We start from the raw sequence: 26,459 nt of genomic DNA on the forward strand, positions 1-26,459 counted from the left end.
TCAGAAAATTTCAGAAATGACTCACACTCACACTGCAGGCTTTGTTAAAGATTTGCCAGTTTGTCTGTTAATGCATTAAGTCTTAAAGCTGATTATCACTTTATCCTTAATTCACTTCGACTGTTTGGGACATCTCCACAAAGCAGATCAGTGCAGTGTTTAAATGCTCAGTTTTAAGACTCACATTAATAAATGTGTTATATTATAAATAAGTTCTATTAAACTTTTGTGAACCTTATGATGACCTTTGTCTGTGTCATGAATTTCAGCTGGAACATAATGTTTTATTTTTGTGGAATTTTTGTGAGTATATAATAAGAATACAATAAATACAATAAATACTAGTACACCTGATACACACCTAATAACATTAATAACTTATTAACCACAAATATGTACCTAAAACCAAATTGAGAACTTTTATTGAAGTAAATCTTTGCTTTAAAGCATTTAAGAATAATTAAACACTACTGACAGAAATTAAGAAACCACACATTTGATCCAATTGTAATAAACCTGTGTGTAAAGTTTCATCTCTGATGCTGAAATTCATTGTTGGTTTCAGTGTCTTGAGGATTAAAACAATTCTCAAACTTTCGCTCTAAGCGTTTTCTGAGGTGCAGACTGCACTGGACTTTCGTGTGGGTATGTTCCTGTGCTTTGAGTTTGGCATAATAATCTGAAAATTTATTAAACAGGATAGAAATTGGCATTCCATTTAAAATAATCCCAAATGAAATGCAGCCAAATGCCACAACACAACCAGAAAATGAAACTGGAATCACATCACCGTAGCCCACTGTGGAGATGCTCACCTGCAGGAAAGATACAATAAATAACAAATAATCAATAAAAGATTATTTCAAATTCAAGCACCACCAAGCTGCCATGGTTGGTGCCTAACCATCAACAGCTTAGCTGTATTCTGTGTCAATTTTAAGCTCCTTTGGAAAAAAAAAATCAGCCAAATGAGGTGAATGTTTATTTTCAAAATATTATTAAGCTCACAAACCAAAATAAATTAAAATACAGAGATAAAGACTCAGGAGTTTTAGTGGCTGCTTTTCATTTTTTACACTCGAGTGATCTGATTTGTTGATTCTCCCTCTGCAACTAAAGCATTAGAGAGCACTGATCAGATCAGATCAGATCAGATCAGTGGCTCATAAACACACATGGTAACATTTACAGTTTTGGCATCAACCACAGCCAAACACAAGTATCCACAAAACCCAAACCAATGAGAAGTCACTGCAGGAGAAACAAGCAAGAGTTGTACATGGACCAGAGGATTTGCATGGGTTCCTTAAAACAACTGCTGTTCTGTCTATTTTGCATACCATGTGATGCAAACAGTGAACAAACACAAGTGGTTTGAGGCTCCAGATATGAAAGATGCATATTTCTATTTTCCGATTGCTGTCAAATTCAGATTTTTCTTCTGCTTCTAAGCCGAGTGATATATCAGTCTTTCCCTTTGGGTTAGCTTTAGTATACAGCTTTTTCATATAGTGTGTGTGTGTGTGTGTGTGTGTGTGTGTGTGTGTGTGTGTGTGTGTGTGTGTGTGTGTGTGATTCGCCTATAGCACCCACAACCCCAGGGTCTGTGTCTAAACCCCATTTTGATGACTGACTGCAGTTTGCTGCATCGCAACAGCAAGTAGTGAGCCAGACAGAGCTCCTGATATCACAAACGAAACTCTGGGACTAAAAGTCAATCATGAGAAAAGTGCCACCCGAGCCTTCCTGAATACAGGGATGTCCTGATTATGGAAGAAGTCAGGAATTTATAAGTGGACATACCACACATATACAGAATTTCTACATCTGTCAGGAATGTTGGCAGCAGCAGTTGTCATAGTAAAACCAGGAACGCAGCACTTCAGACTGTTTTAGTCTGTTTTAGTATGCTTAATGTTGTTTGTTTGTTGCTTTACCAGTGGGTTTTCTGAATAATAAATATCTACATATATATCAACCAGCCCTATATACATATCTCCCTAATCTACAAACTTCACTGGCTGGCTTTAGCTCACAACTAACATCACTACAAAGTTTAGACATTATAAAGTCTGATTAAATGACATAGCTGTTTACTTACCTAGCTTTGGAGAGCTTCATTTTGGAGAAGTATGGAGTGTATGGAGATGAATTGTGGACTGAATATATGTAATATGTTTATATAATATTTAATATGAAATAGATTTTTCCTAGGACTTGATAAAGATCAAAGCCTATGATCAATGTTTTTTGTAGGTTTCACTTCTCTGCTGTTTATTTAATTTTCTGCTCTTTCTTTCCTACCAATGGACATTAATATGGCAGCTACAAAAAAAAAAAATCACATGACTGAAACAATATCTATATAAACAACTTACAGAATATCTATGAATTTTAATTTATTTTAATTTCCTTCTATTTTCTTTTTGTAAGAGCATAGAGACTTTGTTTATATGCTCCAAATACATATTATTATTATTATTATTATTATTATTATTATTATTATTATTATTATTATTATTATGAATACAAATCTAGCTCGATTATTTTTCACTGGTGAAATTTCAGCTGCATTTCTGAGCCTCATTACCTTTATTTCTGTTCAGAATGTATGTGTCCTGTTTGAGAGAGAGAGAGAGAGAGAGAGAGAGAGAGAGAGAGAGAGAGAGAGAGAGTGTGTGTGTGTGTGTATATGTGTGTGTGTGTGTGTGTGTGTGTGTGTGTGTGTGTGTGTACTCACTGCTGCCCACCACCACGTATCTGGAATGCTGCTGAATGGAGTCCCCACCACATCTTGTTCCACCGAGTACATTAGAGCAGAAAAAACAAAGATTCCCATAATAATAAATAAAAATAAGCAGCACACCTGCTCAAAACACTGACGCAGAGTGAAACCAAATGCTCGCATTCCTGTTGAGTGTCTTGCTAATTTTAGAATGCGAAAAATTCTCATCAATTTGACAATCTTTAGTACTTTGCTGACTTTGCTCACACGTGCCATTGTTTTGAGGTCATCTTGAACACTGAGATCTTCCTGATCTGAAAATGTCTCAAACACCAACTGGATAAAATATGGCATCACTGCTACCAAGTCAACAAAGTTCAGGGCACTTTTCAGGAAATTCTTCACATTGCTGGTGGTCAGCAGACGAAGGAAATACTCAAAGGTGAAGAAGAGAATTGAAATGATCTCGACAAACTCCATGTATGTTCTTCCATAAATTTTATATTCTGTCAGTTCATTCACAGTGTTTAGAGTCATGGCAACAATCGAGATGAGCACAAAGATGGTGGACAACACAGCGAAAAACTTCGCTCCCACAGATGAGTATGGATTTTCCATTAAATCCCAAAGAGTCTTCCGAAGATCACCCAGAAACATTGTTTTAAATCCCTCATCATTGTGAACAGGCTCAATTTCAGCCATCAGTTCTTTATTCACCTTAAGTTGGTCTCGAATTTCATCCACTTTTTCCTCATACAGGATTCTACAGCAGCGAGGTGTGTCATTCAGGTTTAAACCCCAAAACTCAATTTCTTCCTCAAAGTGAATGGGACACAGACTCTCCATCACCCACAGCATGTTACTGTAGTAAAGGTGGAAGATGTAGTGGAAGAACGTTGGGTCCCGGTCAAAGAAAAATTCGTTATTAATCACACAGTAATCATCACAGAGTGTCAGTCGCTTTACAGGATCTGAACATACAGCTAAAGCTCCAATTCGTGATTTAGGATATTTAATGGCCAGATGTTTAGAAAGATGAAACAATTTTCCACCTACATTCAGGTGTATCATTCCTGAATGTCTGTGTTGTGGCTTTGTATTATCACATTTATTTTCTTTACTTGTAGTTTTTAAATCTTCTACTTTATTTGCCGGGCTGTCGAGTCTATCCATCGATGTCCATGGTTTAACAGAACTGTCCTGTGAAAAAGGAAAAGCACTGTCTCCTTCCTCGATGCTTTGGGAGAAGCTGACATTGAGTTTAACACTAGCAAAAAGACTTGATCGCCTCTTTATCAACTGTTTGAAATGACATCTTGATTGGTTCATCATTGCAGGTCCTCAGAAAAAGGATTAGATGTCCACCCACTGATAATTGATTATTTGAGCAAGAATTCAAATCACAGTCTAAAAGTATTTTTCCAAATTAAGTCAAAATAATAGTTTTAAACTGTGACAAAAAGAAATACCCAAACACATTCCAAATCATCAATCCCTCATGTAGTCAGTCTCCAGTCTGCAAGATGAAGAAGAACAGAGCAGAAGACAAGGAGCAAGGGATTTAATCACTTCACACACTCCTAATCTCTTGGAGTTAAAAATACAGTCATGAGGATTAGTGCAGTGATTCAAAGTTCAAACAGGAAATGCAGAAGTTCAACAGCTTCAACCCAACACAGTGAGGCTCAAACCCATGTAATTGTTAAATGATCATTAATGTTTAGCGACATTAAAGGTCTAGATCTGTCCTCTGATTACTGTACTGTGTTTAATTGTTGCCCTGACACGATACAGTTATTTTTTCTGTACTTCATTAAGTGCATATGTTGTTGCTACATTGTGAGGCATGAACATTTGGGAATTGTTTTGGTCATTTGTTCATTTTTCACAGAGAACACTGTCTAAACCTGACACTGATGATCAGCTCTAAAGTCATAGATCCAGGGGCAAAGCTCAAAATCCTGACTCACCCCATTAATGCCCCCTTTCATTGTGGTCCAATACACAAGATAATACAAACCATCATAAACCCAGTGTTAGTCATACAGAAGTACATTGCAAGATTAATCACAGGAATTCATCACAGCTGGTACGAAACATTGGTCATGTAGATGAGTGCTGAGAAGCTCAATACAGTTAAACATTCATTAAACATTAATCAGGACAAAAAGATCTGCAGGAAATTGAGAAAATGAGCAACAGTGCTGAAATTCCTTATGCAACAGCAGCCCCCTCTACTGTTTATGTTAACACAACAGTATTTTTAATGATTATGAAAACCCAACATCACTATCTGGGGTTTCAAACAATGAGTTATGTCAGGAATCGTGTTTGGGAAAACGAGCAGTGCTAGTGTACTGGATGGTAGTATGTAATACAACAGTTTAGAAGTAACACAGCAAGTCTGCAGAAATAATGAACATTTCTCTCGCTTTTACAAACATTACCATATTCACTTATGCTGTAATTTGCTGATCAATGTATTATTATTATTGTTATTACATCCATCTATCCATTATCTGTAACCGCTTATCCTGTGCAGGGTCGCGAACGGGCTGGAGCCTATCCCAGCTGACTACGGGCGAAAGGCGGGGTACACCCTGGACAAGTCGCCAGGTCATCACAGGACGACACACAGAGACACACTCACATTCACACCTACGGTCAATTTAGAGTCACCAGTTAACCTAACCTGCATGTCTTTGGACTGTGGGGGAAACCGGAGCACCCGGAGGAAACCCACGCAGACACGGGGAGAACATGCAAACTCCACACAGAAAGGCCCCCGTCAGTCACTGGGCTCGAACCCAGAACCTTCTTGCTGTGAGGCGACAGTGCTAACCACTACACCACTGTACCACTATTATTATTATTATTATTATTATTAACAACTTTCACATTTTCTTATCATACACTCGACAACATAATACTAATTGATACATTTGTTGATTTCAAAGGACAAATTATTATTTTGTTTTACAGGACAACAAAATGTGTAAATAACTGAAATGCAGGAACACAGCAGGTGAATAATAAACTTAATGTGAGAAACATCAGGCGTAATGGAAGGCGATGGTTAAAGTCACACATGTTGACAAAAACAATTTTCCTTATCCAGACATCTGTGTTAAGAAACTTTTTAATTTCACCTTGGCATCTCACTTCAGAGACCACATTGTGTAAGTAGCCAGTTTATCAAACACAGCAGTAAGGTTTAAGATTTAAGAGAGCTTTATTGTCAATATGTCCATATACAAGTATACAGTGCATTGAAATAGCGTTCCCCTCAGGCTCCCCATGGTGCATTTATAGAGAAAATAGAAGATTACAAAACAAGGAATATAAATAACCCTATCTATAGCTTTTTTTCTGTTTCCATTTCTGTCTGAGAGTACGCCGTGCGCATTTTGGCTGCTGCTTCTCACCGGAGCTTTTCATTTTTTTTTCTTTTGTTGTGTTTGTGTAGTTTGATGTTTGTTTTTTGTTTGAGTATTTTGTCTGCCGGTTGTGGTGTCAGTTCCCTCCAGACCTTGGTGTGCCGTGGGCGATGCCTGTGCACCTCACTATGGACTGCAGTGAGCGCATTGCTCTTTTTAACATCGGGGTTGTCCAGTGCTCTGTGCGGCAATACTTTTGTGCTTGGTGCGGTGCTCTGAGCAATGTTGCTCAGTGGCATGGCAGAGGCTGTGCAGGTGGTTTGGGACATCCTGGCACTTTGCATGGTGGTGCTTCTGTGCTCGCTTTGTGGATCCATGACACGGTGTTCTGAGTGATGTTGCCTGGCAGGGTTTCAGCGGCTGTGCAGGTGGTGTGGGATTTATCTTCATGTGCCTGGTGGGATTGTGTTAGCTATGCCATTGGAATTACATCCTGACCCTCTTTTGGTGGACTCATTTTTCCCCCCTTCAACTGTAAAGCGACTTTGGGTGTGAGAAAGGCATTATATAAATTGAACTGATTATATTATTATTATTATTATTATTATCTCATCTCATTATCTCTAGCCGCTTTATCCTGTTCTACAGGGTCGCAGGCAAGCTGGAGCCTATCCCAGCTGACTACGGGCGAAAGGCGGGGTTCACCCTGGACAAGTCGCCAGGTCATCACAGGGCTGACACATAGACACAGACAACCATTCACACTCACATTCACACCTACGCTCAATTTAGAGTCACCAGTTAACCTAACCTGCATGTCTTTGGACTGTGGGGGAAACCGGAGCACCCGGAGGAAACCCACGCGGACACGGGGAGAACATGCAAACTCCACACAGAAAGGCCCTCGCCGGCCCCGGGGCTCGAACCCGGACCTTCTTGCTGTGAGGCGACAGCGCTAACCACTACACCACCGTGCCGCCTATTATTATTATTATTATTATTATTATTATTATTATTATTATAGCTATCTAAGTAGACATTTAGCTATCTAAACATATAGCTATCTAAGTGCAATAAACAACATAAATAACAAGACAGGTGCAAAGTGGCAATTGTGCATTTGTGTGCAAATAGGCAGTGTAGTGCAAATGGGTGTGAATGGATGAGAAGTTGTAGTTTCAGTTTGAACTGTCAGTTCTTCAGGGTAACAGCGAGTTGAGGACTCTGATACCCCTTTTCCACCAAATCAGTTCCAGGGCTGGTTTGGGCCAGTGCTGGTGCTGGTTCACAACTCGTTCAACTTGCGAGCCAGCTGAGAACCAGTTTGCTTTTCCATAGCTCATGGTGCTAAGGGGAGCCACGTCACTACGTCGCTGTATACGTCAGTTACGTTGCTGTATACGTCAGTTACGTTGCTGCATTTGCATAAACCTTGGTGCGAATATCGAAGCAACAACAACACGGAGAAGAAGCAGCAACAACAACAACAACAATAATGGATGACTTCGCATTTGTACAGCTGCTGCTTCTCGGCACTTAAAAATGGTGACCTTTCACGGTCTTGCGATTGTTGTTGGTCTTACCAACCCCCCCCCCCGCTGATGTAAGCGGTTCTTTCCTCTGGCCCAGCAAAGAGCTGGTGCTAGCCTGGAACCGGTTTTTCTGGTCCCAGAGCCAGTTCTTTGTCAGTGGAAACAGAAAACCCGGTTCCAAACTAAGCACTGGCCCCGAACCAGCCCTGGAACTGCTTTGGTGGAAAAGGGGCATGAGTGCCTGGGGGAAGAAGCTGTTGCCGTGTCTGGTAGTGATGGTTTGGACATTACAGTACCTTCTGCCAGACATTAGGAGGGAGAACAGTGCATGTGATGGGTGGGACTTGTCCTGCACTATGTTGTTGGCATGACGGATGGTGCGCTTCATATAGAGTTGGGAGATGGATGAGAGAGAGACTCTGATGATCCTCTCTGCCGTCCTTACTATCTGCTGCAGGGACTTTCGTTCAGTGATGTTGCAGTTCCTGAACCAGACAGTGATGTAACAGCAGAGAACACCCTCAACGGTCCCTTGGTAGAAGGATGGGAGGATGGGAGGAGCTTAGTAAAATGTCCATGGTGCTTCAAAAGAAAAGGAAGCATTCATTTGTCACATATACAACACAGTGAAATTATTTTCTTTATATATCCCTCATTGCTAGGAAGTTAGGGTTAGAGTGCAAGACCAGCTGTGTACACATCTCCCTGGAACAGATGGTTAAGGACCTTGCTTAGGGGCCCAACAGTGGCATCATGGCGGTACTGGGGTTTGAATCCCCCAACCTTCTGATCAGTAACCATTGAGCGATTGTTGTTGCGATGAGTTTCCAGGTCCTGGGTCCAAAGCTGCACTCATGTGTGTGGGATTTCACACTGCTTTTATTCCAGGGCTTTAAATATACATGATCAATTCATGTTAGTTGTACAAAAAAACCCTGAAACAAACATTTACATGGACCCAAGTTAACGAGTTGAATAAAATTTAAGAGATGAATTTATGTTGAGGGGCGGCACGGTGGTGTAGTGGTTAGCGCTGTCGCCTCACAGCAAGAAGGTCCGGGTTTGAGCCCCGTGGCCGGCGAGGGCCTTTCTGTGTGGAGTTTGCATGTTCTCCCCGTGTCCGCGTGGGTTTCCTCCGGGTGCTCCGGTTTCCCCCACAGTCCAAAGACATGCAGGTTAGGTTAACTGGTGACTCTAAATTGAGCGTAGGTGTGAATGTGAGTGTGAATGGTTGTCTGTGTCTATGTGTCAGCTCTGTGATGACCTGGCGACTTGTCCAGGGTGTACCCCGCCTTTCGCCCGTAGTCAGCTGGGATAGGATCCAGCTCGCCTGCGACCCTGTAGAACAGGATAAAGCGGCTACAGATAATGAGATGAGATATTTACAACTAATAGTTGCTCATCCACAGCCCATAGCTGAGGAAAATTTCTCTTCTGGACTCCCAGTATGGTGAAAACAACTATGCAAGGAATTGAGATTTATTCACAACCCAAGAAGCCAGAGGGTCTTCGGAGAACACTGGAGAAAGAAAAACCTACACATGCGTAATGTGGAAGGTCAGGAGGACAAGTGGAATGACATGGAAGAGCAGAACTTTGCATTTTTGACCAGGAGAAAGTGGTAATACCAAACTAGAGTTGGGAGCTTTATAATATTTATCAGTGAGGCTCTAATGCAATGGTTGGTCCTTGTGCTTTCTTCAATGTATTTAAAAAAATATATTTTGGTTAATAAACTCTGCATCATAAAATGACATTTTAACACCAAAAAAGCAAAAACATATCCAAATGTGCAAAGATTAATATGACAAAAGAAATATGTAACAAAATTAAGACTGTGCACCCTAAAGGAAAGAATATCTCTTTTATTTAGCATGAAGAGAGATCAGTGGTGTGAAGAGAGGACAGTGAGGCTTGTGTTTAAACACTGATAGTAATTTTTACCTCAGGTGATGAGAGACTGATGTGGATGATGCTGGTAATCAAACTAAGAACTTAGTAAAGTGTTGGCAGATTGTCTGTCAGCTCAGAATACTACAGAGATGACAGCAGAGTTACTAAGGACTTGAATAACAATAAAGAATATTATACAGGAAATTATTTCTACATGAGTGAGGCTTGTGAGAAACATGTGGCCCTAGAAGTACTTTGTTGTCAGAGTTAAGTAGAAGTTACTCTACATCCAGTGTCTAATGTCCATTACACATTCAACTTTGAAACATACAGCTGTGTCACTGGCATAGGAGTGGAGGCTAATAGCTTTACGAATAATTCCAGCATATATAGAGAGAAGAACAGTGAGCCTTAAACAGATTATTTATTCCAAATATTAATTTTAAAGCTTATTATTCAGTGACACCAATAGGAAATGTGTGTCGGGATGAGAGTGAGTTTAAAGGGTTATTCTGAAGGAGTTTCTCATTTTTAAGTCCATATGTTTGCTCATTAAGTTTTTTCCATTTACATTAATAGATTAAAACGGTTTATTATTGGTTCCATGTGAGGAGTCTGAGTGTGTGAGAGAGAGAGCGCATGAGCTTGTATGTACAACAGGCAGCGTGCTGCCTATAGACGTGTTCATGCTTTTGTTATCATCCCGTCATGTCCCCCCATCACCCACCAAAGCCTCACCCCCATCACCAACTCGTCTCCTCCCCCTACCGCCCCGCCTGTGGCCCTCGAACTCATAAATAAATTTTCAAGAGGCAGCAAGAAGGGTTTTCAAAAATAAGATTTATTGGTCTGTTTGAGACCAACTCTTTTTGTAAAAAATGACACTACGCCTTATCGTGCAAACATAAATTATGAAAGAAAATACAAATGCACAAAGAATGTTAAAACAACTATCATGAAAATAGGACAACTATCTAATCAAATAACATTAATATATTACACACAACACTGACAAACATACGCAAACACACGTCAGTGTTTAAAGTGAAAACAGCAGTAAAATATTAACACCAGTCAATGTGACTGAAAGTCAATCCACAGGAATGTGCACAGGTTCAAACTCGCTGAATAACACTCCTGTTAAGAACTGTATTTTACATATTTATAACGTTATGATGAGTGTTGAATTTTTCTCTGGAAAATGCCTTTAATTAATGCCATTTCTTAAAGTGGATGATCTGCTGCTTGGTCCATGAACCAATTATTTTTGTAAACAATCTCATTAGGAAGCTTCTGAAAATGAACCTTTGTCTCTGAAATGAATCTTTCTGAGATGTCCTGCACTTGAAAATTCCTAAAAAAATCAATCATTCAGACACACAGAACTGGGTGTTGGCTCAACATTAGAATCTGATTATTTTTGGCTTTCTATCTTGTAGTTCCTCTCAGATTCATAAATCAATTTATTAATACAAATTTAACAAAAGAGACCTTCTGTTTATCTGACCTTCTGAGCACCAATCAGTTCTTTAGGAAAGAGGATCTTACAGACATGACATTGCTGTTACAGTCTGCAGCATCACATGTTTAGCGAACAGGTGAAATCATCATCACTGTGGTTTTCAGAGAATAATATCGACCATGCCAGGTCTTCCAGAACATTCCCTGTTTCCTCTGATGCCTCTGTTTGGGAGGTGTGATGAAATACCTGCCATTGAGGTTGGAGCGGCCACAGTTACTGAACCACCAGCCACCTGAAAGTAGAAGAGGAAATGTTAGAACGGAGATCAGACTGTTTCTCCACAGTGGGGTAGGCTAATGTTAAGGTCGTGTTAGGGTTGCTCACCAGACAGATGTTTGGCGCAGTTGAAGTCATGTTTCTGATCATTGTCTCTGTCGCGAGTTGAAAAGGACAGACTGGATGAATCAGTGCTTAAAGAACTTTCCAGATTCCCACCAGGACTTTCCAGAATTTGGAGAGAATAGTTCCTGTCCTCCCCGTTCAGACGGAAACGGTACTGCACACTTTGATGCTCATCTCTCCAGTCAGACATTTGGATCCTCAGGATAAAATCTTCATCTTTAGTCACACGGTACATTTTCTTGAGTCCGAGCCAATATTCACCTGCACATGAAATTAGAGATGATTTTATTTTAAAAGCCTCTGAGATTTCTGATCAGTTTAATATTAAGATTCTTTAAATGACAGTAAAGTCTGACATAATACTAATGCTAAGGCAGGTTAAATGCTAACTGCTAAAGCTTCCTGTGTTTTGAGATCAGAAACTCACCATCGAGGTTTCCAAATCCATTTTGATATTCATTCCACAGCCGATCAAAATCTACAGATCCCTCATGACGTTTCTGGATAACGGTCCAGCCACCATCTATACATGTGCACAGGTCAGTGAAAAATGTGTAATTATCATTTGCTATGTTTAGACATTTAGTTTGTAGTTTTATTTATTTAAATTTTTGTTATTTTCTGTTGCTACTAAAATGTACTGAGCAAAAAAAAAGCAGTTTAGGCTTCATGCTAATTAAGAGATTTGTTTTTTAAGTGCAATATCTCTGAAGTATGTATTTATTTAGCTTATTTGTTTGTATTCATACCAGAAGTCATTTCGCAGTAGACGCGGAATGGCGGAGAGTCACGAGGCTGCAGCGTGTAAACTCCACTTGCTGTCTCTCCACGCAGGAAAAGATCATGACAGTTTGATGCTATCACTGCAAAATAATATTAAACACACAGAACACAACAGTGCAGCACAGGGGTGTGTGTAAGAAACAGACAGCAGTTGAGAAAAAAAATGTTTGTGTGTAAACACCTTAAATGTAAGATTTTTTATTTGAATTAAATGGACAATTTAAAAGCTGTGTGTGTGTGCGTGCGTGCATGCATGCACTATTGTTCCTTTAAAGCAATTTGAAAATTCCCATTTGGAAGCACTGAATGTCTCAACATGACCTTTCCCCTAGTTCTCAAGCTGACTTCCCTCATCTGCTGTTCATTAAACACACACACACACACACACACACACACACACACACACACACACACACACTTCATGCCTCTTTCACGTGCACAGCAGTGTGTGTGTGATGTCACAGCAAGCAAACAGCCATTGCTGAAATTTGAAATGCAGCCTCAAAGAGACACAGTGTAATAAATAGGCTACTAAACACCACAATTAAACCCATTAAAGGCATCACTCACTGTGTTCAAGCCACTGAACTGAAAGTATTTTAACGTGATTCATAATTAAACAAAACTCCATTTATACACTTCATTTCATTCACATTTGCATAACAATTCAGCTTTATTACAAAGGATTTTGTGTGTGTGTTTCTGACAGATCAAGGGGAAAGGTCACACTGCTGGAGGAAGTGACTGAATTTTTCTTTGTGATGGAATAAAATTTTCCCAAATGGCTGAAAGTCTGTACAAAGTTCATGAGACAAAAATATTCGTCTGCATTCCATCTGGATCCCAGCCAGAAATCCGACCTAAACCTCAGTGTCTCTGTGGATCAGATCAACACCCCTCAACTTTCACCTACTTGGAAACTTTACAACTCATTTAAATTTTTTAAATAATTCCACCTGAACCAAAGTAATTTCATTCTACTAAGTGTTTACAAACAATAAATAATGTTTACTTTTGTCAGGTCACTTAATAGCTGTACTTTTAGTGATCATTGCGTTGCACAAAGTATTGTCACCCCTCTACCCTGTCCAGAACATATGCACGAGTGGCTTTTATTCTTACTGTGTGTGTGCGCGTACAGAGTGCACTTTGATTACTGCACTTCATTTACCCATACGATTCAATGCAGTTTAGCTTTAATGAGTGTAACTGTAATAACATGCGTAATAGACACTTATACCTGCAGATGTAATGTTTACTTCATGATAATAATACATATAAATCATCTGTGTGGAGCAAAACTCACTGGTTGACGTGTCCTGTTGTTCAGTTCGAACTTCATCAGCGTCCGGGTTCAGTCTCTCCTTTCTCATCTGGATCTGTAAACCACATAAATAATTACTACATAAACACTATGGTGATATCACTGATGAATTCAATTTAATAGCTTCATTGAGAAACGATTAACATAATTAATAACTCACTTGATTCTGCAATGCTCGAATACGAATGTTCTGTTTGTCCAGTTTTTCCTGCTGCTGTTTAATTCTTTCCACAAGTTCATCAATTCTCTGATTCTGTCCCTCCAGCAGCAACTAAAAACAAAATATAAAACAGGCATTTGCAGTGTGAGGGTTTATTAACTGTACATTAGAATAAATAATGCAACTGAGCGACACACACCAGCAAACAGAATAAATGTCACATTTAAAATCATGATAAAAAATGAATCAGCTGCAGTGAGCGGCTCGGAACTGATGATGGAGTAAAATTTCGATCTGATCTGTGAAACTGTTCCTGCACGTACGACACGCACGCGCGCTAACGCCCACACGTACATGCACACACGCGCGTGCACTCTCACACGCAACCGCTGCAGGTGGACTGAGGTGTAATTGACGAGAATTATGCTGTTTTATGAGTTTATTGCTCAGAAATAAATATACCTGAATGGCGTGCGCGTCGCTATGATTGCTGCTCGTGAGCGCGTGCCTGTCTACTTTCCCCTCCAGGTTAACGAGTCTGTCGTGCGCGCGCTGTCTGTCCTTCAGCAGCTCCCCGGTTTTCTCCTGCATTTCGGAGGACATGTTGAGGATCCGGTTCTCGCGCTCCTCCAGACTCTGTGCTCGCGCTTTGAGAGCCTCGCTTTCCTCGTGCAGGCGCCGTGTCAGTGCCGCGAGCTCACTCACGCTGCCATTAAACACCTGCAGTTTGACAGAAATGTCCCTCATCTGTCCCTTCGTTTTGTCTACGTGCTCTTTCAGACTCTGTCCGAGTTGCAGCAGGCCGTGCGCGAGCACGTTGACGTCATCCCAAGCGGCATATTGCACGCGCTTCTCTTTTCCTGCAGGAGCTTTTCGCTCGTACGGAGAACCGGAACCGGAGCTCACGAGCAGCGCGATACACAGCAGCTCCGACAGCTTCAGCTTCATTTTGCTGTGTGTGAATAAATTGCGATCCGCTCGCGCTTAACACCGTGTATCGCTCGCGCAGGTCTGTTCTGTATTTATACTGGCACTGTGCTCGGTTCTAACCTCTGATTGGTCGGTTTTTCCTCGCGGGGTTTAACCGTTTCGGTACGCATTGACGCAATAATGCAGCGGTTTACATGATCAACGTCTCGCGAGATTTAAACACAAAACACCATCGAATAAATTATTAATAAAAAACTGCGATTAACATGATCAGTGTGTGTGTGTGTTGATGAGTGAGTGTGAGAACTGGGGGAAAGGTCGCTAACAGGAAAGTAGCAAAAAAAGAAAAGGACTGAATCACCAGATAACGTTTTCCTTTAAACAGGTGCGCGCGTGTGTGTGTGTGTGTGTGTGAGAGAGAAATGTTTTGTTTATTTTTATTTTACAGAAATTAATCTCAAAGCTTTGAAGGAAAATATATTACACTTTTAAAAATAATTCTTAATTTATTTAATCTTGTGTTATTTACAGCAAATAAACCACAAACCAAACATCTATTTACTTTGTGTTAAGAACAGTCTTCAGCATTAGTGAGTTTAGACCATTTTTAGTGATGCTCAAGCACGCCTAAATTTCATCTTAGCGCCCCAGAAAATAACAGTAGTAACAGTAGTAATAATGCATTTTATTATTATTTTCTGACATCGTCTCCTAACATTATATTTTGCCAACGTGTCTATTGGAGATGGTGCAGGTTCAAACACAAGCAGGTTTAACTGTCCAGTATTCCTGACGTCACGACGTCGCGGTGCACGCACACAGGCGTTGGATGCTTCAGCTGAATTGATTAATTGCAAGGCACTGTATGCATGACATTCTGACTTGGGGTTGAGCCCCCCTAAATGTCTGATTCTCGAATTGCTCCTGGTGTGTGGTGACGATGTTAGGACTGACTTTATGTTAGGACTGTTAATGTTATAGTCATGCTGTCTGTTGTTGCCCGGATGAGGATGGGTTCCCTTTTGAGTCTGGTTCTTCTCGAGGTTTCTTCCTCATGTCGTCTGAGGGAGTTTTTCCTTGCCACCATCACCACAGGCTTCATCATTGGGGATAGATTAGGGATAAAATTAGCTCATGTTTTAAGTCGTTCAAATTCTGTAAAGCTGCTTTGTGACAATGCTTATTGTTAAAAGCGCTATACAAATAAACTTGACTTGACAATGTGAACAGTGGAAACTATAAAAATCTTTCAAAACCAAATATAACATTTTGAAATATGTTTTATATATAGAATTATGAAAAACGTTTTATCTATAACATATATAGAAATAACATATTTAATTACACTGCAACTCTACAATTAAAATTATCTTTTTCAATAACTACAGCCAAGTTCATGATTATGTAAAACAAAACAAAAAAATGAAGAAAGGAAAAGTGCAAAGGAAGGGTTTAAATTGTTTTGTGTATTTGTTATTCAATGTGTTTATCTTATTAAAATATTTATCTTTAATAACATCTCCAGAACAAGGAAAAGAAAATGTCAATTTCCACATAAGCAGTGTGGAGTTATAGTGTGTGTATGAGCAGTGTGGAGTTATAGTGTGTGTATGAGCAGTGTGGAGTTAGTAGTGTGTGTATGAGCAGTGCGGAGTTATAGTGTGTGTATGAGCAGTGTGGAGTTATAGTGTGTGTATGAGCAGTGTGGAGTTAGTAGTGTGTGTATGAGCAGTGTGGAGTTATAGTGTGTGTATGAGCAGTGTGGAGTTATAGTGTGTGTATGAGCAGTGTGGAGTTAGTAGTGTGTGTATGAGCAGTGCAGAGTTATAGTGTGTGTATGAGCAGTGTGGAGTTATAGTGTGTGTATGAGCAGTGTGGAGTTAGTAGTGTGTGTGTGTGTATGAGCAGTGTGGAGTTATAGTGTGTGTATGAGCAGTGTGGAGTTATAGTGTGTGTATGAGCAGTGTGGAGTTAGTAGTGTGTGTATGAGCAGTGTGTTGCGTGTTTCGGGCTGAACAGCTGCATTTCAGCTCAAAGCTCACCGACCTTTCACCTACATTCTAAGACATCTGTGCAGCTGTTAAAAATCCACACTTCTGGAAAATGACTCAGCTACGTTAAAACTTTACACCCCCCCCCACACACACACACACCACAGGAACTGCATTTATTTACTTTATTTACAGTTTTACACAAAAGGGAATTACACATACCACATTTATGTGCCTATTCACAAGACACCAATGAAATACTGAGGAAAATAAAACTCATAAAATGTGAACATTCATTAACCCTCCGGGGTCCGAGGGTATTTTCTGGCACTCTAATGATTTTGGTGTGCTCTGATTTTGTTGTCAATTTCAACAAATCTAAGCAGTATTTTCAAAGTCATATGACTTTTTTATTCAGCACAAGTTCAGCTACAATAATATCGCTGTAGTTTGTATGTCATGATTGTACTTTAAAAAATTAAATAAATAATAAAAACTTTATTTGCCAGGTATGTGAACACACATGAGGAATTTGACTCTGGTTTCACTTAGCTCTCATAGTACAAACAGATAAAAAGCATAGACAAAAACAAAAAGTTATGTACATGTAGAAGGGTAAATATATGTACAGACAGCATAGTGCACAGATGAATTAGTAAATATAAATATACAGTGTGCACAGAATGACGGTATGAGTATGCAGATATTTCACAGTTGATGTTACTGATATTTGAGTCCGGTTTTAGCTGTTCATCACAGAGACAGCCTGAGGGAAAAAACTGTTCTTGTTTCTGGTTGTTTTTGTGTACAGTGTTCTGTAGCATCTCCCAGAGGGGAGAAGTTTAAACAATTTGTGACCAGGGTGTGATGGGTCTACAGAGATGTTACCTGCCCGTTTCCTGAGGGGCTCTGCATGCTCTTTCGACAAGGCTTTCGCAGATAGCTTTTCACAGACAGTTGTAATTTATCGTTGAGCGGGGAGTAATAGGCGTGCGTGATGTTATTCACCGCCACAACGCAAGGGGGCGCGAAGTCACGAAATCGCTAGGAGTAGTTGGTGGGTGTGGTTAGTGGAGTGTTTATCCTCTGGTTACTTATAATGACTAGAACTGGAGTCGTATAGATGTACGTACTTCCTCACTTCCTCGATCAACCGCTCTTCATGCTGCTCCATCTTCGCTCGTGTTTTTAAAAATGGCGGTCGTGAAAACAAAACAAACCGGGAAAGTAGGGAAGCGGAAGTGCGTGTACAGCGGATGTAGAGTGGACCAATCAGAGCCCTCTTGTCTGCGATGCTGTCTGCGAGGCTTCTGTGGTGGTCACAATTTTTGGGAGGTGCGCGCAGAGCGTCTGCGAAGGTGGGGGGGCTACGCAGACGCCATCTGCGACGCCATCTGCGAGGACTGTGTTGTCAGCATAAATTGGCCTTGACTCTGGACAGGTATAGGTCTTGGATGGAGGGCAGGCTGACACCAATAATTTTCTCTGCAGACCTTATTGTCCGTTGCAGTCTGTTCATGTCCTGTTTGGTGACCGATCCAAACCAAACAGTGATGGAAGAGCAGAGAACAGACTGAATGATGTCAGAGTAGAATTGTGTCAGCAGCTCCTTAGACAGGTTGAGCTTCCTGAGCTGGTGCAGAAAGTACAACCTCTGCTGGGCCTTTTTGATGATAGTGACTGTGTTGGTCTCCCACTTCAGGTCCCGGGAGATTGTGGAGCCCAGAAACCTGAAGGTTTCAACAGCAGTCACAATGTTGTTGGTGATGGGCGGCAGGGTGGGGGTTAGGGACAGTAATTTGGTGCTTAAAACAATCACACTCCATGACTTTGGTTCCATGGTGTCATGGTTAGCACTCTGGATGGTGAATCCAGTCATCTGAGTTAAAATGTCAGTAGAACCTGTAAAAGCTTCTACCTGCATTGAATGAGGGATAAACAAGACACTTCTGTTTCAGTGAGGAAAATCCCACTTTTTGTGCAACACATGATCAAAATACATGAAAAACAGAAACATCCCCCCTTTTTACTACAAAGATTAAAACATTTTTGTTTCGCCCTTCTTGCCATGTGGCTTTTCTTTTCTTTTTTTTCTTCCCATGTTGTCCTGAGAGAATCCAAACAGAAGCCCCCAAGAAGGGTGAAACAAAAAGCTTACAGCACCTGGCATTCTCAGGCAGTCTCCCATCCAAGGACATCATGGCAGTGCGACCAATGCTTGCAGCAGCCTCTGCTGACGTTAGTGAAAGTTTTTCCGTGCAAGGAGCAGTTTCATCCCTGTCTTGTAAAGCGGTGGGGCGAAAATATATTTATAATCACGCCTTTCTTCTGGATATTAGAAAGCACTGCGGGAACTGCAGACAGATATTGCTAAACTGGCTTAGTAAGTTAGGACTGTTATGCTGAGACTGCACAGAGGTGTAGCCCAGGCTGTAAAGCGACATAATTTTGTTAAGACTATCCTCTTAAAATAATCCATTTTACTTGGGGAAAAAAAAAAAACAATTCATTGAAAGTCATTGAGCAGTCATTAAAATTCTAAAAGCAATTCATTTTATTTTGAAATAAATAGATGCTTTATAAATAATTCATTGAAATTGATTATATGCACTAAAAACTATTGAAAAGTGTTTAAAATGGAGAAAAGGAGAAATAGAGAAAAAAAGTTGCTGCAGAAGGCTATGTAGAACGAGCTTCCCAAATAGCCAATTAGTGCACCTTGTGCGCCCCAGGTGATCAACCTCATAGGTTACGTCCGGTCGTTGCTTCCTGTTTTGCGGTCATGTTTACGATTGGCCTTGTGCGTTGTCTGATCCAAACATAGATAAAACCTGTTTTCATCCACGGGGTAAAACCTGAAAATAACGTTTTAAATTGAGTTGGAATAATTCTTAATGATGTTAAACACTGTTTGACTGGTATATTGTTAATATTTAAACTTTATAGAGCAGTGTGAGACCGGACGATTTCTGCCGAATGGGCGAGGGTAATTGCTGGAACACTTGTTCCTAAATTGATCACTCGGTGAGTGGAAAAAAAGCCCAAAACACTCTTTAACTTGTTTGGTTGATTTGTAAAGCATCTGAAAGTTATGTTAATCGGCGCAGCAGCCATGAAAAAGGTGCTAATGGTGCTATAGCCGCCTGAGACTGTGCCCATGTTTACATTAGACCGTATCAGCGGATCATCAGATTAATGTTTTTAAAACGATTAGTGTGCACACAGCAACACCAATACACGATTTGCGTGCATACAGCAACACCAATACACGGATACGCTCGGCTCCGCAGGCATCCTGCGCTCCAAATCACTCCGCCCTGAACAGCGAGTGCCCTCTGGAGGGTGCGCACTCCGGCCCTGCGCAGCTCACAGAGCGCGCGAGTGAAGCACACTAGCAGTGTTTTCGGGACTGAGCCGCTGTGTGTGTGATCCCAGCGCATATCACTTACCACTTGCAAGTGGAAGGATGGCAAGCCTAAAGACAATCATAACTACACAATGGGCAGTATTTGCATCAGTATTTGCAGTATTTTCATACTTTTATACTCTTTAATGAAAGGTGATACAAGGCGGAAGTCCGCGCCGTTTTTCAGCAGTCGCGTCACATGACCAACACCAGCGAATCAGGAAGGTGGATGTCACAGTGACGTTGTCCAGTGAGACGCCAGCTAGAGCTCAGCACAGTGTATCCGCGTATTCTGAATGTTTACACAGCACCGGAGCTGACACGATTTGGATTGAATACGTGGACGCTGGCGGATTCCCGTTTCCCGGCGTTTCCAGGCGGTTTAATGTAAACGGACAGTGCATCTGTGAAGAAAACGAGACAGATATGGTCTAATGTAAACGTAGCCTGTGTTGTGATGCTAATGGGCCATTGACCTGAACTTAGCAGTTTAGCTTGTTGGTGTCACATCTAAATAATCATTTCAGTGTTGTTTATTGTTATTTACTAAGGCCAAGTTTACATTAGCCCGTATCTGTCTCGTTTTCTTCGCGGATGCACTGTCCGTTTACATTAAAACGCCTGGAAACGCCAGGAAACGAGAATCCGTCAGGGTCCACGTATTCAATCCAGATTGTGTCTGGTCCGGTGCTGTGTAAACATTGAGAATACGCGGATACGCGGATACGCTGTGCTGAGCTCTAGCTGGCGTCGTCATTGGACAACGTCACTGTGACATCCACCTTCCTGATTCGCTGGCGTTGGTCATGTGACACGACTGCTGAAAAACGGCGCGGACTTCCGCCTTGTATCACCTTTCATTAAAGAGTATAAAAGTATGAAAATACTGCAAATACCGATGCAAATACTGCTCATTGTGTAGTTATGATTGTCTTTAGGCTTGCCATCCTTCCACTTGGAAGTGGTAAGTGACGCGCATGCCCGACATGCACTGAGATCACACACACAGCGGCTCAGTTCCGAATCACTGCTCATGCGCTATACTTGCGCGCTCTGTGAGCTGTGCAGGGCCGGAGTGCGCACCCTCCAGAGGGCACTCGCTGTTCAGGGCGGAGTGATTTGGAGCGCAGGATGCCTGCGGAGCCGAGCGTATCCGTGTATTGGCGTTGCTGTGTGCACGCAAATCGTGTATTGGCGTTGCTGTGTGCACACTAATCATTTTAAAGACGTTAATCTGATGATCCGCTGATACGGTCTAATGTAAACCCCACCTAAGGAATATTTTTCTAAGCTGTTGTTCATTCCATATGTTGAAAAAAAATAAGATATTGGTGAGACTGCTTGATGAAAGTGTGTGCTTGTGGTACTTAAAGAGGTAAATATTTAGTGCAGTTTCTCAATTTACCGGTGCAAGGAGAGACAATTAAGCACGTTAGGCCTTAATGCCTCTAGCTACCATGGGGTTTCTGAATTTAATGCAGTTTTCTACCAAATTAAAGGGTACTATGCAATATATATATATATATATATATATATATATATTAATTTTGAAAAATTATATTTTATTTGTTACTAATGTAACTAAAACTATTTCAGCTCTTGAAACAGTTATTAATGTAACTACAGTACTTGAATATAAAAAAAGCACTTTGAATGTATTTATAGTTTCGCAACTACAAATTAATACTTGAACTCTTGAACTAAAGATAGATTTGATTTTTGTTGTACAACTAAACCTTTTGAGAGCATGATTTAAACTGCTTAATGCAAATGAGTATTATTGATTGGTGATAATCAACATGCTATTTGGATCTGCTTTGACCTCTCTGTAGGTCAGGTTTTTTTCTGTGACTTCATTTGATGAGGTCCCAGCCACGGTCCACCGTCTATCGGGGAGTTTCCAGCTGGGTTCGTGTGAGGTTTCCAGAGATCCAGAGAGATTGTTTCGAGAGTCCATGATCCATAGATTCCCAGTGTGAGCTGGGTGGCGAGCCACATTGAAACCACCGATATTGAACTGAGAGTGGTGAAGGACTCCTAAATTCCCCCTTCCTCACGGACTGTGTGGTAGAATAGAATACACATACACTGATACACTTGACACGGATCTGAAGAAAAAGGGCCCCAACACTAACTTTGGGACAGAGGGTTTTATTTTGCCGGCTTTATTACAACCCTGATTCCAAAAAAGTTGGGACAAAGTACAAATTGTAAATAAAAACGGAATGCAATGATGTGGAAGTTTCAAAATTCCATATTTTATTCAGAATAGAACATAGATGACATATCAAATGTTTAAACTGAGAAAATGTATCATTTAAAGAGAAAAATTAGGTGATTTTAAATTTCATGACAACAACACATCTCAAAAAAGTTGGGACAAGGCCATGTTTACCACTGTGAGACATCCCCTTTTCTCTTTACAACAGTCTGTAAACGTCTGGGGACTGAGGAGACAAGTTGCTCAAGTTTAGGGATAGGAATGTTAACCCATTCTTGTCTAATGTAGGATTCTAGTTGCTCAACTGTCTTAGGTCTTTTTTGTCGTATCTTCCATTTTATGATGCACCAAATGTTTTCTATGGGTGAAAGATCTGGACTGCAGGCTGGCCAGTTCAGTACCCGGACCCTTCTTCTATGCAGCCATGATGCTGTAATTAATGCAGTATGTGGTTTGGCATTGTCATGTTGGAAAATGCAAGGTCGTCCCTGAAAGAGACGTCGTCTCGATGGGAGCATATGTTGCTCTAGAACCTGGATATACCTTTCAGCATTGATGGTGTCTTTCCAGATGTGTAAGCTGCCCATGCCACACGCACTAATGCAACCCCATACCATCAGAGATGCAGGCTTCTGAACTGAGCGCTGATAACAACTTGGGTCGTCCTTCTCCTCTTTAGTCCGAATACACGGCGTCCCTGATTTCCATAAAGAACTTCAAATTTTGATTCGTCTGACCACAGAACAGTTTTCCACTTTGCCACAGTCCATTTTAAATGAGCCTTGGCCCAGAGAAAACGTCTGCGCTTCTGGATCATGTTTAGATACGGCTTCTTCTTTGAACTATAGAGTTTTAGCTGGCATCGGCGGATGACACGATGAATTGTGTTCACAGATAATGTTCTCTGGAAATATTCCTGAGCCCATTTTGTGATTTCCAATACAGAAGCATGCCTGGATGTGATGCAGTGCCGTCTAAGGGCCCGAAGATCATGGGCACCCAGTGTGGTTTTCTGGCCTTGACCCTTACGCACAGAGATTCTTCCAGATTCTCTGAATCTTTTGATGATATTATGCACTGTAGATGATGATATGTTCAAACTCTTTGCAATTTTACACTGTCAAACTCCTTTCTGATATTGCTCCACTATTTGTCGGCGCAGAATTAGGGGGATTGGTGATCCTCTTCCCATCTTTACTTCTGAGAGCCGCTGCCACTCCAAGATGCTCTTTTTATACCCAGTCATGTTAATGACCTATTGCCAATTGACCTAATGAATTGCAATTTGGTCCTCCAGCTGTTCCTTTTTTGTACCTTTAACTTTTCCAGCCTCTTATTGCCCCGTCCCAACTTTTTTGAGATGTGTTGCTGTCATGAAATTTCAAATGAGCCAATATTTGGCATGAAATTTCAAAATGTCTCACTTTCGACATTTGATATGTTGTCTGTGTTCTATTGTGAATACAATATCAGTTTTTGAGATTTGTAAATTATTGCATTCCGTTTTTATTTACAATTTGTACTTTGTCCCAACTTTTTTGGAATCGGGGTTGTATTTTAGTTGTTATTTTTCATTGAATGCCTTGCAACAAACTATGTATTTTTATTGTGTTATTGATTATTAATAACAAGTGGCCACACAAAAAACTCAAACCACTGTTGCTTGTGTCTTTTGACTACTCAACAACAAAGGCTCTCACAAGCTTATAGTCTTCTATTACTGGTCCATCTATTAATATTGACTATTATTTACCTGTGCTCTGTTATTACATCGTAACAAGGGTGTAGAGCTCTCTGAGGTGTGGGTGGAGCACAGAGGACGGCAGGACAAAGCTTCAGGTACAAATCGGCCTTTATTGCCAGACTTTTCAGTGTAACAATATCGTTTTATTCTATTCAATACACACACACGCTGTGTTCTTGTCCTGGGAAGAGCTCCCCTCTGCCTCCTTAAATAGGGCACGGTTACTGGGAAGACACACAAACACAGGTTAATTACCATCAGGTGTAGTGATTCTGCCACTCACCTTCCCTGGCTCCGCCCTCCTGTCACAGACTGGCGCTTGACCACGCCCCCGCTGCCACATACCCCCACCGCCCGACTCAGGCCGGGCGCCCGTCTGGCCCGCAGCCGACTCCCCCCCCCTTGATGGGAGAGGAAGTCCGCCATGACCATCTGCGCCCCCGGCCTGTGGACCACCTTGAAATTGAAGGGTTGGAGTGCCAGATACCAACGGGTGAGCCGCACGTTGGCATCTTTCATGCGGTGGAGCCACTGGAGGGGCGCGTGGTCCGAACAGAGGGTGAAAGGGCGCCCCAGCAGGTAGTAACGGAGGGCGAGGACCGCCCATTTGATTGCCAGGCATTCCTTCTCAATAGTGCTGTCGCGCCCATCACGCACCGACAGCTTCCTGCTTATGTACAGGATGGGGCGGTCCTCCCCCTCCACCTCCTGGGACAACACTGCCCCCAGCCCTCTGTCCAACATGTCAGTCTGCAACACAAAAGGGAGAGAAAAGTCAGGGGAGTGTAATAGTGGCCCCCCACACAGTGCAGCCTTTACCTCAGAGAAAGCCCGCTGGCACTGCTCCGTCCACTGGACCGGATCTGGCGCCCCCTTTTTAGTGAGGTCAGTCAGCGGGCTGGTGACGTCCGAATAATTAGGTATAAACCTACGATAGTAGCCAGCCAGCCCCAGGAACTGTCTCACCCCCTTTTTGGTCTTGGGCCTCGGGCAGGCCGCAATCGCTGCTGTCTTATTAATTTGGGGACGCACCTGCCCGTTGCCCAAGTGGAAGCCCATATACCGTACTTCCACCCGCCCAATCGCACACTTCTTCGGGTTGGCAGTGAGACCCACCCACCTCAGCGACCTAAGGACGGCCCTCAGGTGTTGCAGGTGCCGCTGCCAGTCATTACTATAAATGATAATGTCATCAAGATATGCGGCCGCATAGGTGGCATGGTGCCGGAGGACCCTGTCCATCAGCCGCTGAAATGTAGCGGGCGCCCCAAACAGCCCAAAAGGAAGTGTTACAAATTGGTGTAAGCCGAACAGTGTGGAAAAGGCCGTTTTCTCTCGGGATAATGGAGTCAAGGGGATCTGCCAATATCCCTTTGTCAAATCCAGTGTCGAGTAAAAGCGAGCCGTGCCTAGTCGATCGAGCAGCTCGTCAATACGAGGCATTGGGTACGCGTCGAATTTAGACACCGCATTGACTTTTCTATAGTCCACACAGAACCGGACCAACCCGTCGTCCTTGGGTACCAAGACCACCGGGCTGCTCCAGTCACTGTGGGACTCCTTGACGATGCCCATTTCGAGCATGGTCTGAAGTTCTTCCCGAACCACCTTTTTTTTGTGTTCGGGTAGCCTGTAAGGGCAGCTACGCACTACCACCCCCGGGGGCGTCTCTATGTGGTGTTCTATGAGGTTAGTGCGACCGGGCAGGGGCGAGAACACATCCGAAAACTCGGCCTGCAACTGGGCGATCTCCGTGAGTTGGGTCGGGGAGAGGTGGTCTCCACAGGGGACCGGAGAGGTACGTGATGCCAATGTCCCTTTTTGAACCTCTGGCCCCAGCTCTGCCTTCTCCGGAACTACCGACACCAACGCCACGGGGACCTCCTCGTTCCAGAGTTTAAGCAGATTGAGGTGGTAGATCTGTAGCGTCCCCTCCCTGTCCGTTCGCCTTACCTCATAGTCTATGTCCCCGACTCGCGGTGTGACCTCAAAGGGTCCTTGCCACTTGGCGATTAATTTGGAGCTCGATGTGGGCAACAGTACGAGTACCTTATCTCCCAGAGTGAACTCTCAAAGGCGCGTGCCCTTGTTGTACAGGCGGGCTTGCCATTCCTGGGCCTGCCACAAATTCTCCTGAGTTAGGTGGGTGAGCGTGTGGAGTTTTGCGCGCAGATCCATAACGTACTGAATTTCGTTTTTACTCTGTGAAGGTCCCTCCTCCCAATTTTCTCACAGCACATCTAAAATGCCACGCGGCTTACGCCTGTATAGCAATTCAAACGGGAAGAACCCCGTGGAGGCTTGGGGGACCTCTCACACTGCAAATAACAAGGGTTCGAGCCATTTATCCCAGTTACGTGCATCCTCACTTACGAATTTTTTAATTATATTCTTGAGGGTGCGATTGAACCGTTCAACTAAACCGTCCATTTGTGGGTGATAAACGCTGGTGCGGATCAGCTTAATACCTAGTAGCCCATACAGTTCGCTCAGTGTTCGTGACATAAAC

At 42.1% G+C, this 26,459-nt stretch overlaps 2 protein-coding genes across 2 annotated transcripts; both read right to left on the minus strand.

Moving 5' to 3' along the window:
* Positions 1 to 530: 530 nt before the first annotated feature.
* Positions 531 to 4,054, minus strand: si:rp71-39b20.4 (potassium voltage-gated channel subfamily V member 2). Its single transcript, XM_060905456.1, has 2 exons — positions 2,741 to 4,054; positions 531 to 815 (listed from the first exon to the last, which is right to left on the minus strand). Exons 1-2 carry the CDS (start codon positions 4,052 to 4,054, stop codon positions 531 to 533), a joined length of 1,599 nt encoding a protein of 532 aa, XP_060761439.1.
* Positions 4,055 to 10,347: 6,293 nt separating this feature from the next.
* Positions 10,348 to 14,677, minus strand: angptl4 (angiopoietin-like 4). The gene is made up of 7 exons (XM_060906605.1): positions 14,121 to 14,677; positions 13,659 to 13,769; positions 13,481 to 13,553; positions 12,141 to 12,254; positions 11,819 to 11,914; positions 11,374 to 11,652; positions 10,348 to 11,281 (listed from the first exon to the last, which is right to left on the minus strand). The coding sequence occupies exons 1-7, from the start codon at positions 14,604 to 14,606 to the stop codon at positions 11,115 to 11,117; spliced, it is 1,326 nt and encodes a 441-aa protein (XP_060762588.1). The 5' UTR covers positions 14,607 to 14,677; the 3' UTR covers positions 10,348 to 11,114.
* Between the last annotated feature and the right edge of the window lie 11,782 nt (positions 14,678 to 26,459).

This window comes from Neoarius graeffei, chromosome 23 (assembly GCF_027579695.1).
Source record: "Neoarius graeffei isolate fNeoGra1 chromosome 23, fNeoGra1.pri, whole genome shotgun sequence".
Taxonomy (NCBI): domain Eukaryota; kingdom Metazoa; phylum Chordata; class Actinopteri; order Siluriformes; family Ariidae; genus Neoarius; species Neoarius graeffei.

What these genes read in the sequence shown, in the direction of transcription:
- si:rp71-39b20.4 (XM_060905456.1), bottom strand. Translation starts at nt 4,054, where the DNA reads ATGAACCAATCAAGATGTCATTTCAAACAGTTGATAAAGAGGCGATCA. An exon ending in ATACGTGGTGGTGGGCAGCA is followed by an intron (nt 816 to 2,740) that starts GTGAGTACACAC and finishes TCTTTCCTGCAG; the next exon opens with GTGAGCATCTCCACAGTGGG.
- angptl4 (XM_060906605.1), bottom strand. Translation starts at nt 14,606, where the DNA reads ATGAAGCTGAAGCTGTCGGAGCTGCTGTGTATCGCGCTGCTCGTGAGC. An exon ending in ACAACAGGACACGTCAACCA is followed by an intron (nt 12,255 to 13,480) that starts GTGAGTTTTGCT and finishes ATTATTTTGCAG; the next exon opens with TGATAGCATCAAACTGTCAT. An exon ending in CTGCGCCAAACATCTGTCTG is followed by an intron (nt 11,282 to 11,373) that starts GTGAGCAACCCT and finishes TTCTACTTTCAG; the next exon opens with GTGGCTGGTGGTTCAGTAAC.